At 46.7% G+C, this 12,318-nt stretch overlaps 1 protein-coding gene and 1 pseudogene across 3 annotated transcripts; both read right to left on the bottom strand.

Moving 5' to 3' along the window:
• Positions 1–12,318, bottom strand: part of LOC121304198 — a 387,591-nt pseudogene that overhangs the window by 35,257 nt on the left and 340,016 nt on the right.
• On the bottom strand, positions 1,223–11,250 carry LOC121304222 (probable ATP-dependent RNA helicase ddx6). Of its 3 annotated transcripts, XM_041235229.1 has the most exons (15): positions 10,756–11,250; positions 9,911–9,983; positions 7,597–8,426; positions 7,254–7,317; positions 6,891–6,995; positions 6,513–6,642; positions 6,189–6,335; positions 5,842–5,936; positions 5,338–5,460; positions 5,026–5,154; positions 4,131–4,247; positions 3,838–3,901; positions 3,389–3,490; positions 2,879–3,080; positions 1,223–2,584 (listed from the first exon to the last, which is right to left on the bottom strand). In XM_041235229.1, exons 3-14 carry the CDS (start codon positions 7,794–7,796, stop codon positions 2,881–2,883), a joined length of 1,476 nt encoding a protein of 491 aa, XP_041091163.1. In that variant the 5' UTR covers positions 7,797–8,426; positions 9,911–9,983; positions 10,756–11,250; the 3' UTR covers positions 1,223–2,584; positions 2,879–2,880. The 3 variants fall into 3 exon arrangements, with proteins under 3 accessions (XP_041091163.1, XP_041091161.1, XP_041091164.1); XM_041235227.1 differs by lacking the exon at positions 9,911–9,983; XM_041235230.1 differs by lacking the exon at positions 9,911–9,983 and having other exon boundaries at positions 10,709–11,250.

Here is a 12,318-nt window from a genome sequence, read left to right on the forward strand (position 1 = left end):
CCCATCCAACCCTCCACAACCCCCCCTCCCCTAGCCCCCCCATCCAACCCTCCAGGTGACCCCCCCTCCCCTAGCCCCCCATCCAACCCTCCACTATGGGGGGGGAGGTCCAGGGGATCGGGGGGGTTCCCCCACACCTCCACTACCCCCCCCCCCCCCCCCCCCCCCCCCCCCCCCCCCCCCCCCCCCCCCCCCCCCCCCCCAATCCAACCCTCCCCCCCCCCCCATCCTAACACACGCGTTAGGAATGTCAACGCATCTTCAGCCTTAAACATCACTAAACAAAAACACAAAACAGACACAAGCTCTCGATACTGGGGTCTCTGGAACGAGGTTCGACTTGCGAATCTGATGCAGCCGCCCATCTCCACACCGGCTGAGCGAGCGAGCCAGCCAGCGGAGCTGCCTGGGAAGCCGGGACTGACACCAGAGTGGGGAGTCTGTTTCAAAGGAGCGCGAAGGAAACAGTCCGACTGTCACTGCACGCTGAGATTCCTAGTGCTGGTTTAAACAGCACAGGCGTCGCTCACAGCCAGGACGCTGGACACACGTCTTTGGTTCTGCGATGTCTGTCTCATTCACACAGGTACTCGCGCAAAAGGTTGAAAACCTTGATTTAAAAAGAACAGCCGCATTTCGGCAGCGCTTTCCTGACAGAAACCCAAAAGCAGGTCAGTCCCACGCAAGACATGTAAACACACCAACACGTATGACCGCACACGGGGGTTGGCATGTTATATACATATGTACAGTATATACACACACAGACAGACCGACAGCACGGCCTGCAGGAACTAAGAACTTATTTTTAGACTTCTAGGCTAGGACAGCGGATTCTTACAGACCCCGCACCTTTCACAGCTTAAATAAAACATCAACCCTAAAACTAAAAAAGCAACGACTGTCACGTTTCCTCAAAACATCCTACCAGAGACCAGAGAACTTCACGATTTATGATACAGTATTTACATTCGCCTGATCGCTTTTGTACACATATTATACAGGGTTTATGTACAAGTTAAACGTTTCTAGCCGGCTTTCCTTTGGACTCTAAGGACAAAAAAAAAAAAATCAGTTTCTCACTTTGTTTGTATGCGATTCTACTCCACCCAGCATGAATCAAATTGATTTGATACAGGAGGGCCGACAGTGTTATACTGCTACCAAAAAACACAATTAAAGAATGAAAAGATCTTACAGTTCCAGATGCATCTTTTGTAAAGTAAAACAAAAAGAAAAAGGGGGGGGGGGGGGGGGGGGGGAGAAGTTCTGTTCTATCTAGGAGAAAGCTCTCTTATTGAGCTCTGCAGTAAACACCAATCCAGACTCGTGTGGGAATCTCGATCAGCAGTAAGAGAACACAGGACTGGGGAAAATTCCAAAACAGGACGATTCCTTAAAACAAGCATTCTGGATCCCGACTGTTCTAATCCAATCCCTGGGGTTTTGTTTTGGGGGTGGAGGGTGGCTGTTCTCTCTAAGTTTTATTTATTTTTGTATAAGTTCCTTCTGTCACCCCCCCCCCGCCCCCACCTCTCTCCTGAGCTTTGCAAAAAAAAATCCTGCATCTTGTACATATTCATTAGAATTCAGCATTGGGCCTGCTGTAAATTATCCAAAAAAATGAATGCTCTGCTCTGCACAACAAAAAAAGTCGTCGTCTTCCAGTTCAATCCACAGACTGATTTTTACATTATTTTGTTTAACTCCACACCCAGAGTCCAGTTCTCTAGGAGGGCTGCCCCCAATTCATCACTCGTCTTGAAATAATTCTAATAATAAAACAGGCTCTTTCCCGCAGTCCTCTTATAAGCTGTGGTTTGAAGAAAAAAAAAAAAAAAAATTTCAACGCGTTCCCAAACTTTGAATTCTGTTCCGTGTTTATTTTGGAATTCCTCTCCAGCGTCAGCTTGCGAGCTGTCCTTTAACGAGATGTAAAGATTCCCCTTCCGACTCGGAGATGCAGGGAGGGGGGGTGAAGTCTGCACTACAAAGTGAAACGAGAAAGTGGGGCTGGAGCAGCAGCACTGATACTAAAACTACCAAGAAAGAAACTAACAAAAAAATGCAATAAAAAAGCATTGTGTGTGTGTTGAGGGGCACTGCATTAAACCCAGACCAGGAGGGAGCGATAAGGCACTTGATACTGCAGAGAGACAACTACAGGGGCCAGACAAACAGGTTTTGGTGTGAGGACCAAGAAGGATTGGGGGATATAATCAAATCCGTCACTGGACAGTTGATTAGCTCCCTCCTGGTGATGAAGGAATGGGCAGGGGGGGGGCAGGGGTATTACAGCTTTATACAGTTCAGTGTTGCTTTACAAAAAAATAGACAGCATGAAGGATTGAAGTTAAATGTTTCTTGATCAGCTACGAAAACACTTTTTTTGAGGGGGGGGAGGCAGGGGGGTTTCTTTAAGTGTAATGATTTAAAAAAAAAAAAAAAAAACCTCAACTAAGAATTGCAGATCCAGGCTACTTGAAAATATTGGATTGAAATAGAGAATTCGTTTCCAAGTTCGAGAAGTCTTTGTGCAGCACTACAGTACCAGATCCATCCCTCCAGAGAAGACAAAGCCACCCTGGAAAAAGAAACAAAAAACAAAGATAAAAATATGAACAGCTCCCAGAACCCAGATAACAGCAGCAGAGTAGCACTTAGTGTTAGAAGTCAAAGTGTTACACTTTCCATTTTGTCATGGGAAAACTCCAAAGTGACGGCGTGCAATGCAATATGTTAACATAACATTGTTCCTGCACAGAACGACTTCAATTCAGGGCCGCGGTGTAAAACTCTTGGCCAGAGTTGTGGTAGTCTCTCTCTCGAGACTGGGGGTCACTAAGGAGCACTGTGGGGGCCGGGTGCCTCTCCGTACCGTTAGGGCTGCTCCTCCAGCGTCCCGTCGCGGGGCTCCTGCCCGTGCAGCTCTGAGTGGTACTCTGCCACGTACAGGCTCTTGTCGATGCTGCTCGGGATGGGCTTGATCTCCGTCACCAGCTGGTCTTCGATGGATTTCAGGTTGAAGCGGTCCTCCGATGTGATCAGGTTGATAGCCAGACCCAGGTGACCAAAACGCCCTGAGAGAGAGACACAGACAGAGAGATCAGTATTGCATTCCTGGTTTCACTGTGAGTTTAATAATAAGACACACCTGAGCTTCTTGCCTGGACACCCCCTGGGGCATCTAATCAAGCTGGTAGTAAAACCTGGACTGGATGGCACTGCTGTGCAATAGGAGTTATATTTCCACCCTTGCTGATCTCTTATATGAAAAAGGTGGAATAAATAGCACAGAGGCGACAGATCACAAAAACGGGACTACTTTCTCCAAAAAGCGTTGGTTTCAAGCACCCCGCACGTCCCCCCTCCCCGGGGCTCCACTCACCTGATCGGCCAATGCGGTGCAGGTACGTCTCTGCGTTCTTTGGGAAGTCGAAGTTGATTACCACGTTCACTGCCTGGATATCGATGCCTCTCGTGAACAGATCTGCGCAGAACAAGAGCCCGCCATCACACAGAGCTATCAGCACAGGCTTGGAGATCACAACACTGGAATTGCAGCCCTGCACACAGGCCTGGGGCTCAGGTATATTATGGAAAGCTTGAGATTAGTTACTGTTTAGTTCGCCCAATGAGAGGTGTCACCTCGCCTCCTCTACATTATATATATATACATTACTGAAAATGATCAGGAGCCAGCAGTGTGAGCAGGGTTAGAAACTCACACTAGCCCTGCTGCTGCACCCAGTCCTGGAGTTCAGAGCTCCCCTCAGTGAAGTCTATTAATATTGAAATGATCAGGAGCCAGCAGTTTGAGCATGGTCAGACACTCACCTGTGCACACCAGGTTTCTACACAATCCGTTTCTGAAGTCGTGGAACACGCGGTTTCTGTACTCCTGCAAACAAACAAACACAGCACTGACGAAAGTGGAGATTTAGAAGAAAAAAAATAAGGGCAGCCAGCATTTAAAACCTCACGCACAGACAGCGGTGAGGAGATGGAAAGAACGACCAAGGCATAGCTAGTCAAGTTGCCGAGGCAGAATAACTGGGATCCTGCAAGACTCCTCTCGTTTGGAAACTCGGCAGTGTTTTTTTCGTTTTTTTTAAGCGTGCGTGCTTTACCTGCATCATCTTGGCGTGGATGTAGAAGCAGGAGTAGCCCAGCTGAGTGATTTTTTTGGCCAGAAGCTCCACTCGCTGGGTCGAGTTGCAGAAGATGATCGACTGGTTAATTTGCAGCTGATGACAAATAAAATTAAAAAGAAAGACTTTAGTTAGCAATGGTCTTTGCTGCCTTGTAGGTAAAAAGAGATGCAGAAATCAAACCCAAATTCTTAATTGAAAAGAGTTTCACAAGCTCGGATTTTCAGAATAGTAGGTAACAATGCCCCCCCCCCCAAAGTAGAATTATATGAAATGACAAGGCTGGGAATAAGACTCCCGCTGCCCAGCAGTGTGATCCGCTCCTGGGGTTTCACTAGGAGTTTAATAATAAGACACGCCAGGGATTGTTATCTAGACACACTGTGGCTCCTCAAGCTGCCAGTAAAACCTGGAATGGGTGACAATGCTGTGGAATAGGACTCTTATTGCCATGCCTGTGATGGTTTCCAAAGGGGACGTGATGGGATAACGTTCCAAAAGGTATTACTGGACTTCCTGTAGGAGGCTGTGAGGTCCAGTGGTTAAAGAAACAGGCTTGATACCAGGAGGGTTGGGCTCAGCCCCTGACTCACTGTGTGAGACCCTGAGCAAGTCACTGAACCTCCTTGTGCTCCGTCTCTCTTCTAAGTGACTCTGCAGCTGATGCATGGTTCACAAACCCCCTAGTCTCTGCAAGTCGCCTTGGATAAAGGCGTCCGCTAAATAAACATTGCAAAAGTACACTGCATTTAAATATGAAACTTGCATTGTAACGCTGTATTGTGCCGTAGCACCTGGGAGGTCGCCTCGGAATAAATAAATCTGCCAAATGAAATAATAATAATGATAGTGATGATGTGAAGCCGGTCCTCACCCTGGAGAAGAGAGTGTTCAGGCAGTGCACCTTCTGCCTCTCCGTCACGTAGGCGTAGAACTGAGTGATGCCTTTCAGAGTGAGCTCGTCCATCAGGTTAATCTCATAGGGCTTTTGCAGGTGCTTGCTCTAAAAACACACACACACAGAGATACAGGCAAACAAGATAAGCACAAAACAAATAAAAACCAGCAGACACCTTAGCGCGAGGGCCGTCCACTTCAGAGCCAGGAACCTGCGCTCCGCGGACAAGGACTCGCCCGGCACCCCCCCACCCCCCTCCCCCAAAGTAGGTGAAGGGTCGTTTCTCACCATGAATTTCTGGACGCTGATGGGGAAGGTGGCAGAGTACAGCAGGATCTGTCTGTTTTTGGGGAGGTAGCTGATGATCTCCTCAATTAGGACCACAAAGTCCTGAGAGAGGAGCTTGTCAGCCTGCAAAAGGGGGGGGGGGGGGGGGAGAGAGATTAGAATAATATTTATCTGCCACACACAAAGCCCTCATAATTGTGTAACAAAACACAAAGCAACATTAGGATAAACAAGACAAAACTACACAATAAAATCGAAATTATGTTCATATTTAACATTGTGTAATCAAAGAAACTACCCCAACTGCAGTAGAGGATTTTGAAACGTCACTTTCTGGTTAAGTATGGACACAAACACACACACTACGAAGCGGCGGTGTGTAATTCAACGTGTTAGCCTGATATTAATTACTCCAGCAGCTTTCACTGGGCTTCACCAAGTGTTAAATCTACAGGGGGGTGGGGGGTTGCTGCAACACGACTGGCAGAGCAGATCCGGGCTCACCTCATCCATCACCATCACCTGGACCCGGTCCACTTTGGCAACTCCTTTCTTAATCAGATCCACGATTCTGCCGGGCGTGGCGATGATCACATGAACTGTGCGTGTCCAGAGAGAGAGAGAGAGAGAGAGAGAGATATCCGTCAGAGAACACATTACATTTGTAGCTGGTTTGTTTGCTTGTCGTCCCGTCCCCCCCCCCCCCCACCACCACCACCACCCCCCCCCCCCCCCCCCACCTCACCCACCACTCCTGGACTGTCACCTGACAAAGGACTGGCCCAAGGAGATTTTCACACAATGTGTGGGACTCTCCCTCACCCCCATCCCACCCCCACCGGGCCCCTCACCGGTCTCGTCCAGTCTCATGATGTCATCGCGCAGGTTAGTCCCTCCTGTGGTGGCCATCACCTTCACCTCTCCCATGTGTTTGCTGATCTGGATGCAGATCTGACTGACCTGCAGAGCTAGCTCGCGAGTGGGAACCATGACGATCGCTGAGAGAGAGAGAGAGAGAGGTGGATGAGACTACAAGTGTACAACATTTGCAGGTGTGTGTATATACAGAACCCCTCTGTTACTTTACAATGCACTGAAACATTAATGCATGCTCTTTAAACCAAATCAGGCTGGGCAGCGCTGGCCCCAGCCCCCCTCCCCCAGGCCCTCCCTACCCTGGATATTGTCCTTCTTCAGGTCCAGCCGTTCCAGAAGCGGGATCAGGTAGGCGCCGCTCTTGCCCGTCCCGTTTTTGGCTCTGGCCAGAATGTCCCGGCCGGACAGCGCAATGGGCATGCTCTCCTCCTGAGCACAGACAAAAAATAAATATACGTTTCCAATTATCACTGAAACTCTAAAATCACATTTAAAACATTGAGCAAGGATGGGAAGTCAGACTCCCATTGCACAGCAGTGTCGCCCAGTCCAGGTTTCACTACCAGTATGATCAGCCCCCAGTGTGTCTAGCTAACAAGCTCAGGTGTGTGATTATTAAACTCAGTGAAGCCAGGAATGAATCGGACTGTGCAGCTGAAATTGAACCTGAACCTCACCTGAATGGGCGAGGGCTTCTCCCAGCCCATCTCGAAGATTCCCATCAACAGCTCCCGTTTCAAACAGTAATCTTCAAACTCGTTGCCTTTTGTGGAAGTTACATCCTGAGAGAGAGAGGACAGACTTTATACAGGGCTTGAAACTCATACTAACCCCAGTCCTGGGGTTCAGACCTCCCCTCAATGAAGTCTATTATTAATATTGCAATGATCAGGAGCCAGGAGCTTGAGCAGGGTTAGAAACTCACACTAGCCCTGCTGCTGCTGCACCCAGTCCTGGGGTTCACAACTCCCCTCAATGAAGTCACTATTGAAATGTCCACAGCATCGCAGTGCTGTGTAGGGTGTGTGTGTGTCACTTACTGAAGTCCTGATTCTCAAGTCCTTCGGAGGGAGCTGTAGATTCTTCTTCCAGTCATCCCCGAACCTGCAAGGACGGAAACAGACAGAACGGAAATCAAGAGAGGCCTCCAAACTCTCAGGCTGAACAATGCATGTTATCATTCTCACTTAAAACTGCACATTACAAAAACTAAAAACGTACAGCATGTACAGAAGCGTGATGACCAGGATACTAATTGTCCTTAATTAAAAAAGAGGACTCTGCTATTAAAATAGGTTAACAGTGGCTCATTATCTCCTGTAAAACCTGGCATGGAATACCCGCCTGGACCAGGATGAACGGATTGGCCAGCCCTGCTCTTACCTGATCCCTCCACTGTTCTGAGGAGCTCCAGGCTTCTGAGGGGCAGCGCTCTGCAGCAGGTGAGGGGGCTTGACTGGGTGCCCGATCCCAGGGGGTCCTGACTGAGGGGTGACAGGCTTTTGCTGTCCTCTCAGCTGCCCGTTCTGTTTGCTCAGTCCCATCAGCATCGGGGCAGGGTTCTCGGTCCTGGCTGTGGCCATAACGGCTTTTTTTTTTTTTCCCCCCCTTCTCGATTTTAAATCTTTTTCCTATGGATCGTTTTTTTTTTCTTCTTCCTTTTAAAAACTATCGAGTGCGATTACAAGAGAGTTTGGTTTTTCCGGTTTGTAATCCTCCTTCGAAAGTTTGTAATAGAACACCACACACAGAAGCGTTTAAGTTTTGATAAGTCAGTAAAGAAACGCTCTTCGCAAATGAAGAGAAGCAATATATATTTATGTATAAATATATATATTAATATGTTTTGAAGAGGAATGGCTGGCTTCCGTAACTGCACCTCAGTACAATCAGCAGAGCCTCTTCTGCGCTGACCCTAGGCACAGCTTCCACTAGGACAAAAGTTTAAAGTTTGCTCTTTGTTTTTTTTGCTGTTTTTTTTTTTTTTTTTTTTTTTTTTTTTTTTAAACTTTACAAGGTGTTTCTTCCTCTTGTCATTTATAGTAAAAATTCAACAGTTTATTTTCCTATAAAAAAGAACACGTTGCTTCACAGTGATCCAGATACATATCAGTTTGTTTGTTTTGTAGATATATATTTATCTTCTTTCAGTTTGTTGTAGATTCGCTTTTTCTCAAGTGCAAACAAGTGTTGGGTTTTGATACTTTGAATACCTGCAACAGAGAAGAGGAACAGGAGTGAGAGCATGCGCTGTTTGATCCAGTCCTGGTATCACTAGGAGTTTAATAAGACACAGCTGAGCTTGTTCGCTAGACACACTGGGGGCTGATCAAGCTTGTGGTAAAACCTGGACTGGCCAAAACTGCTCTGCAATTGGAGTTTTATTTTCATCCGTGATTATCAATGCAGTTCCTAGCTTCTGTGGACCAGTTTTGTAAGCTTTCTAGAAAAACAGACGCCTGGTTTTAGATTTAGGGTTTTTAAAACGATGCTGTCTGGACCGTACAAAATGAAACGAGAGCGCTGTGAAATGGGTACGTTTTAATATATATATATAGCTTTTTTTTTTTTTTAAATAGGGTTTTCTCTTGTTTTGAAGCAGTGCTAAAATTGAGATCTGGTTTTCTGACTTGTAGTTTATACTGTGGACAAATATCTATAAACACACAATAAACTTTTTAAAAATATACATACAGGTGCACAAAGTACAACAAATAAAGAAAGTATTTAAGACACTTCAGACATAAAAGCCCTTCATCAGCTAAAATGGCACAGAGTCCAGCGAGGTGTGTGTGTGATGAATATCTTGCCTGTGTGCGAGTGTCAGTGTGTGTGTGTGCCTGTGTGTTGAATATCTTGCCTGTGTGCGAGTGTCAGTGTGTGTGTGTGTGTGTGTGTGAATATCTTGCCTGTGTGCGATGAATATCTTGCCTGTGTGCGAATGTCAGTGTGTGTGTGGGTGTGTGTTGAATATCTTGCCTGTGTGCGAGTGTCAGTGTGTGTGTTGAATATCTTGCCTGTGTGCGAATGTCAGTGTGTGTGTGGGTGTGTGTTGAATATCTTGCCTGTGTGCGAATATCTTGCCTGTGTGCGAGTGTCAGTGTGTGTGATGAATATCTTGCCTGTGTGCGAATGTCAGTGTGTGTGTGGGTGTGTGTTGAATATCTTGCCTGTGTCAGTGTGTGTGTTGAATATCTTGCCTGTGTGTGAGTGTGTGTGTGCCAGCTCCTCTCTCCTGACAGAGTGTCTTCCCATTCCACTCAGTCAGGGCAAGGGGACTGCAAAGCAAAACAGAAACCAAACAGAACTGAACTAGCAAACACACACATATATATATATATATATATATAAAACAGCCGTCTGTGACAAAAGTACAGGCGCTTTGAAATTGTATCCTTAGACAGCCGTTTAAAAATCAAGTAGGCTTGACATATAACATCTTAACATCGGTTGTACCAGACAAACACTCAACCAGCCCTGCCATCTCACCTGCCTATATAATAAATAAACTCGCTCAGACCCAGGGGGTAACCAGCGGCTCCCCCATGAAATACTCGCCTGGCCTGTGAAATTCAACTCGCAGCTCGGCTTTGATTTCCTCGGGAATATATAATAATATCTACAAGCATGCAATCCTGACGCTAACACCAGGACAGCCCACTGCTTAAAACCAAACACCAGCCCGCGTTACACTCACTATAGGAGCTGGCTCTGCAAACACATCTCTGAAAGAGCGCTGGAGATTAAAACAGGTTACACCTGGAGAGAAACTAGGAAGAGAAGACAGCAGCTTTATATTTAAAACAACAAGAATCGATGTGTTTGATTTCACAGTGTCTAGAGGGGGAAAGGGTGCTGTATTTTTTATAAATATTTATTTATATATATATTAGCCTAGTCTAGCGAGAATGTTTTCAGTTCCTCCCCCAGACTCTGCAATCACCGAATCAAAAATAAAACCACAAATCATTTATTTTTTTTTTCTTTTATACCGCTTACCCCCCGTTGGGGGGTTCAAATATTATATAATATATATATAAAATGGCATTCTGCATACAGCTGACTCGCCCTTGTTATAATATTTGTTTTCCTTGAAGAAAACACACGCGGGTTTTGAAGAAGTGAAGCGCCTCTGAATTTGTAAGATATTTTATACACACACACACACGTGTTTTATTATATTTTTGAAGCCGGCGCTGGTAAGACAGGACGCGTCTCGATATTCAGAGAGAGAGACTAACTTTCCAGCAGAGATCCTCGCAGTGTCGTCCCTAAGCAACCCGGCCATGTTTCCGCGGCGTTTTAGATTATTGTAGATAATTGTTTCCTGCCTCCGCGGAAAGCAGCCCGGTAGCAGCCCGGTTGCAGCCCGGTTGCAGCCCGGTTACAGCCCGGTTACAGCCCGGCACAGCCCGGCACAGCCCGCCGCCACTCCGCGGAGTATCCCGGGGAAACTTCAGAGAGATTTTAAAAACATTACCGAGGCCGTCCCTACCCGGCTACACAGAGCCCTCCCCCGGTTAGTAAGGCGTGTCTCGTTACCCTCGGTCGTGCGGGAGTCGCTTCGCCGCGGATGGGCTCGGATTGAGTTTTGAATCCCGGCTCCGGTTCCGATCCCGTCTATTGTTAGCTTTCTATAAAAAACACCAACAACATGGCCGCTCCGTCTCCCTCGCAGTGCCGGAAGAGACGTCACCTCCTCCTCCGCCAACGCGCCGCCGCTGCCTTCTGGGAAATGTAGTCCCTTCAGAAGGCTGGCTCTCAACTGTAGTTCTCATTCTGTAAAAGTTCATGTGGATTATTATTATTATTATTATTATTATTATTATTTGGATGCATTTTGCGCTCTGTAGTTAGCACAACTTTTTAAAATTATATTTGTCAGTCAGGTTACAATACAATACAATACAGTCTGATTTTACAGCATTCTTTACGTGGAACATCTCCCGTCCACTCAGCTCAAGAAGCAGCAGCTCAAATCAATACGTTTTAAAATATGATTTAAAGACGGAGCAAAACAACGAACAGGTCCTCATCCCTCCTTATTTTAGACACTTCGGGGACTCCCTTAGACTCCTCTGATCTCAAAGGAGCGACCGGGAGCACACAGCTCCTTTATAACCACGAATGCATTGATTTGACAGGGAGGAGGTGTCCTGATACAGCATCATCAGACTGGTTCTCTCGGTGGTTTCCTGGAAACGGGTTTCAAGCCGCTTTTTTATGCTTGCGTATCAGTCTGTGGTGAAAATGACTGGGGTTTTATTTCACGGAGGTAGATATCGATCAGAAAGGGGAATTACACCTGCCGATCTACTCGCAAAGTTCGACGGAATTGCAATGGCAAAAAAACAGCTTTTTTTTTTTCTGTGTGCGAGCAAAAAATATGAAAGCGGCTTTGTGCGAGATTTGCATGAGGCAGAAAACCCGGCGAGGGAATTGCCCCGGTTTCAGGTTTCATTCAGGTCTGTCAGGGTAGTCCTCGCCACAAACCGCAGCTCAGCCGCGTCCGGTTCCAAGCGCAGCGGCACGACGCGCATTCCGGTAAAACCGCACGGCGAGAGGATTCCCGGTAACAGGCAGCACCTAATCCAGATCTCTTTATAAAACAACAACAAAAAACAAAACAGCACCAGCTGTATTTATGTCATACATTCTCAAATCACTGTGCTTACCATTGTAAAAGTCTTCAATTGTTTTCAGAAGTGTTAAACATGTTTACAGCCGTCCCAGTCCTACGTTTGAGGAGTTAGAGGGTTGAGGTCACGCTAGAACCGAAAGGGTTAAAATAATGACAGACACACACACACACACACACACACACACACACACACACACACACACACACCCTAAATTCCTAATGCACCCCCGGCTGAATCCCGCTTGAATATCTTCCGCGCTCCCTCTGAGTTCTGATGCCGTTCGTTATTAATTCAGCTCCTTGTTAATTAACATGGGTTTGGGTTACCCGTCTATACTTTCAGTGCTGCTTTGTGACAAACTACGCAGATCATACGGCGCGTATTCATGCATGAATTAACGCTAATCACTATCTGACTAGTGCATGAAGTGATTAGCGTCGTAGCGCTCCTATTCTCTGACTGT

Source organism: Polyodon spathula, chromosome 37, assembly GCF_017654505.1.
Source record: "Polyodon spathula isolate WHYD16114869_AA chromosome 37, ASM1765450v1, whole genome shotgun sequence".
Lineage (NCBI taxonomy): Eukaryota > Metazoa > Chordata > Actinopteri > Acipenseriformes > Polyodontidae > Polyodon > Polyodon spathula.

What these genes read in the sequence shown, in the direction of transcription:
- LOC121304222 (XM_041235227.1), bottom strand. Translation starts at nt 7,796, where the DNA reads ATGGCCACAGCCAGGACCGAGAACCCTGCCCCGATGCTGATGGGACTG. An exon ending in TAGAAACCTGGTGTGCACAG is followed by an intron (nt 3,491 to 3,837) that starts GTGAGTGTCTGA and finishes TGTTCTGCGCAG; the next exon opens with ATCTGTTCACGAGAGGCATC. An exon ending in GCACCGCATTGGCCGATCAG is followed by an intron (nt 3,081 to 3,388) that starts GTGAGTGGAGCC and finishes TCTCTCTCTCAG; the next exon opens with GGCGTTTTGGTCACCTGGGT.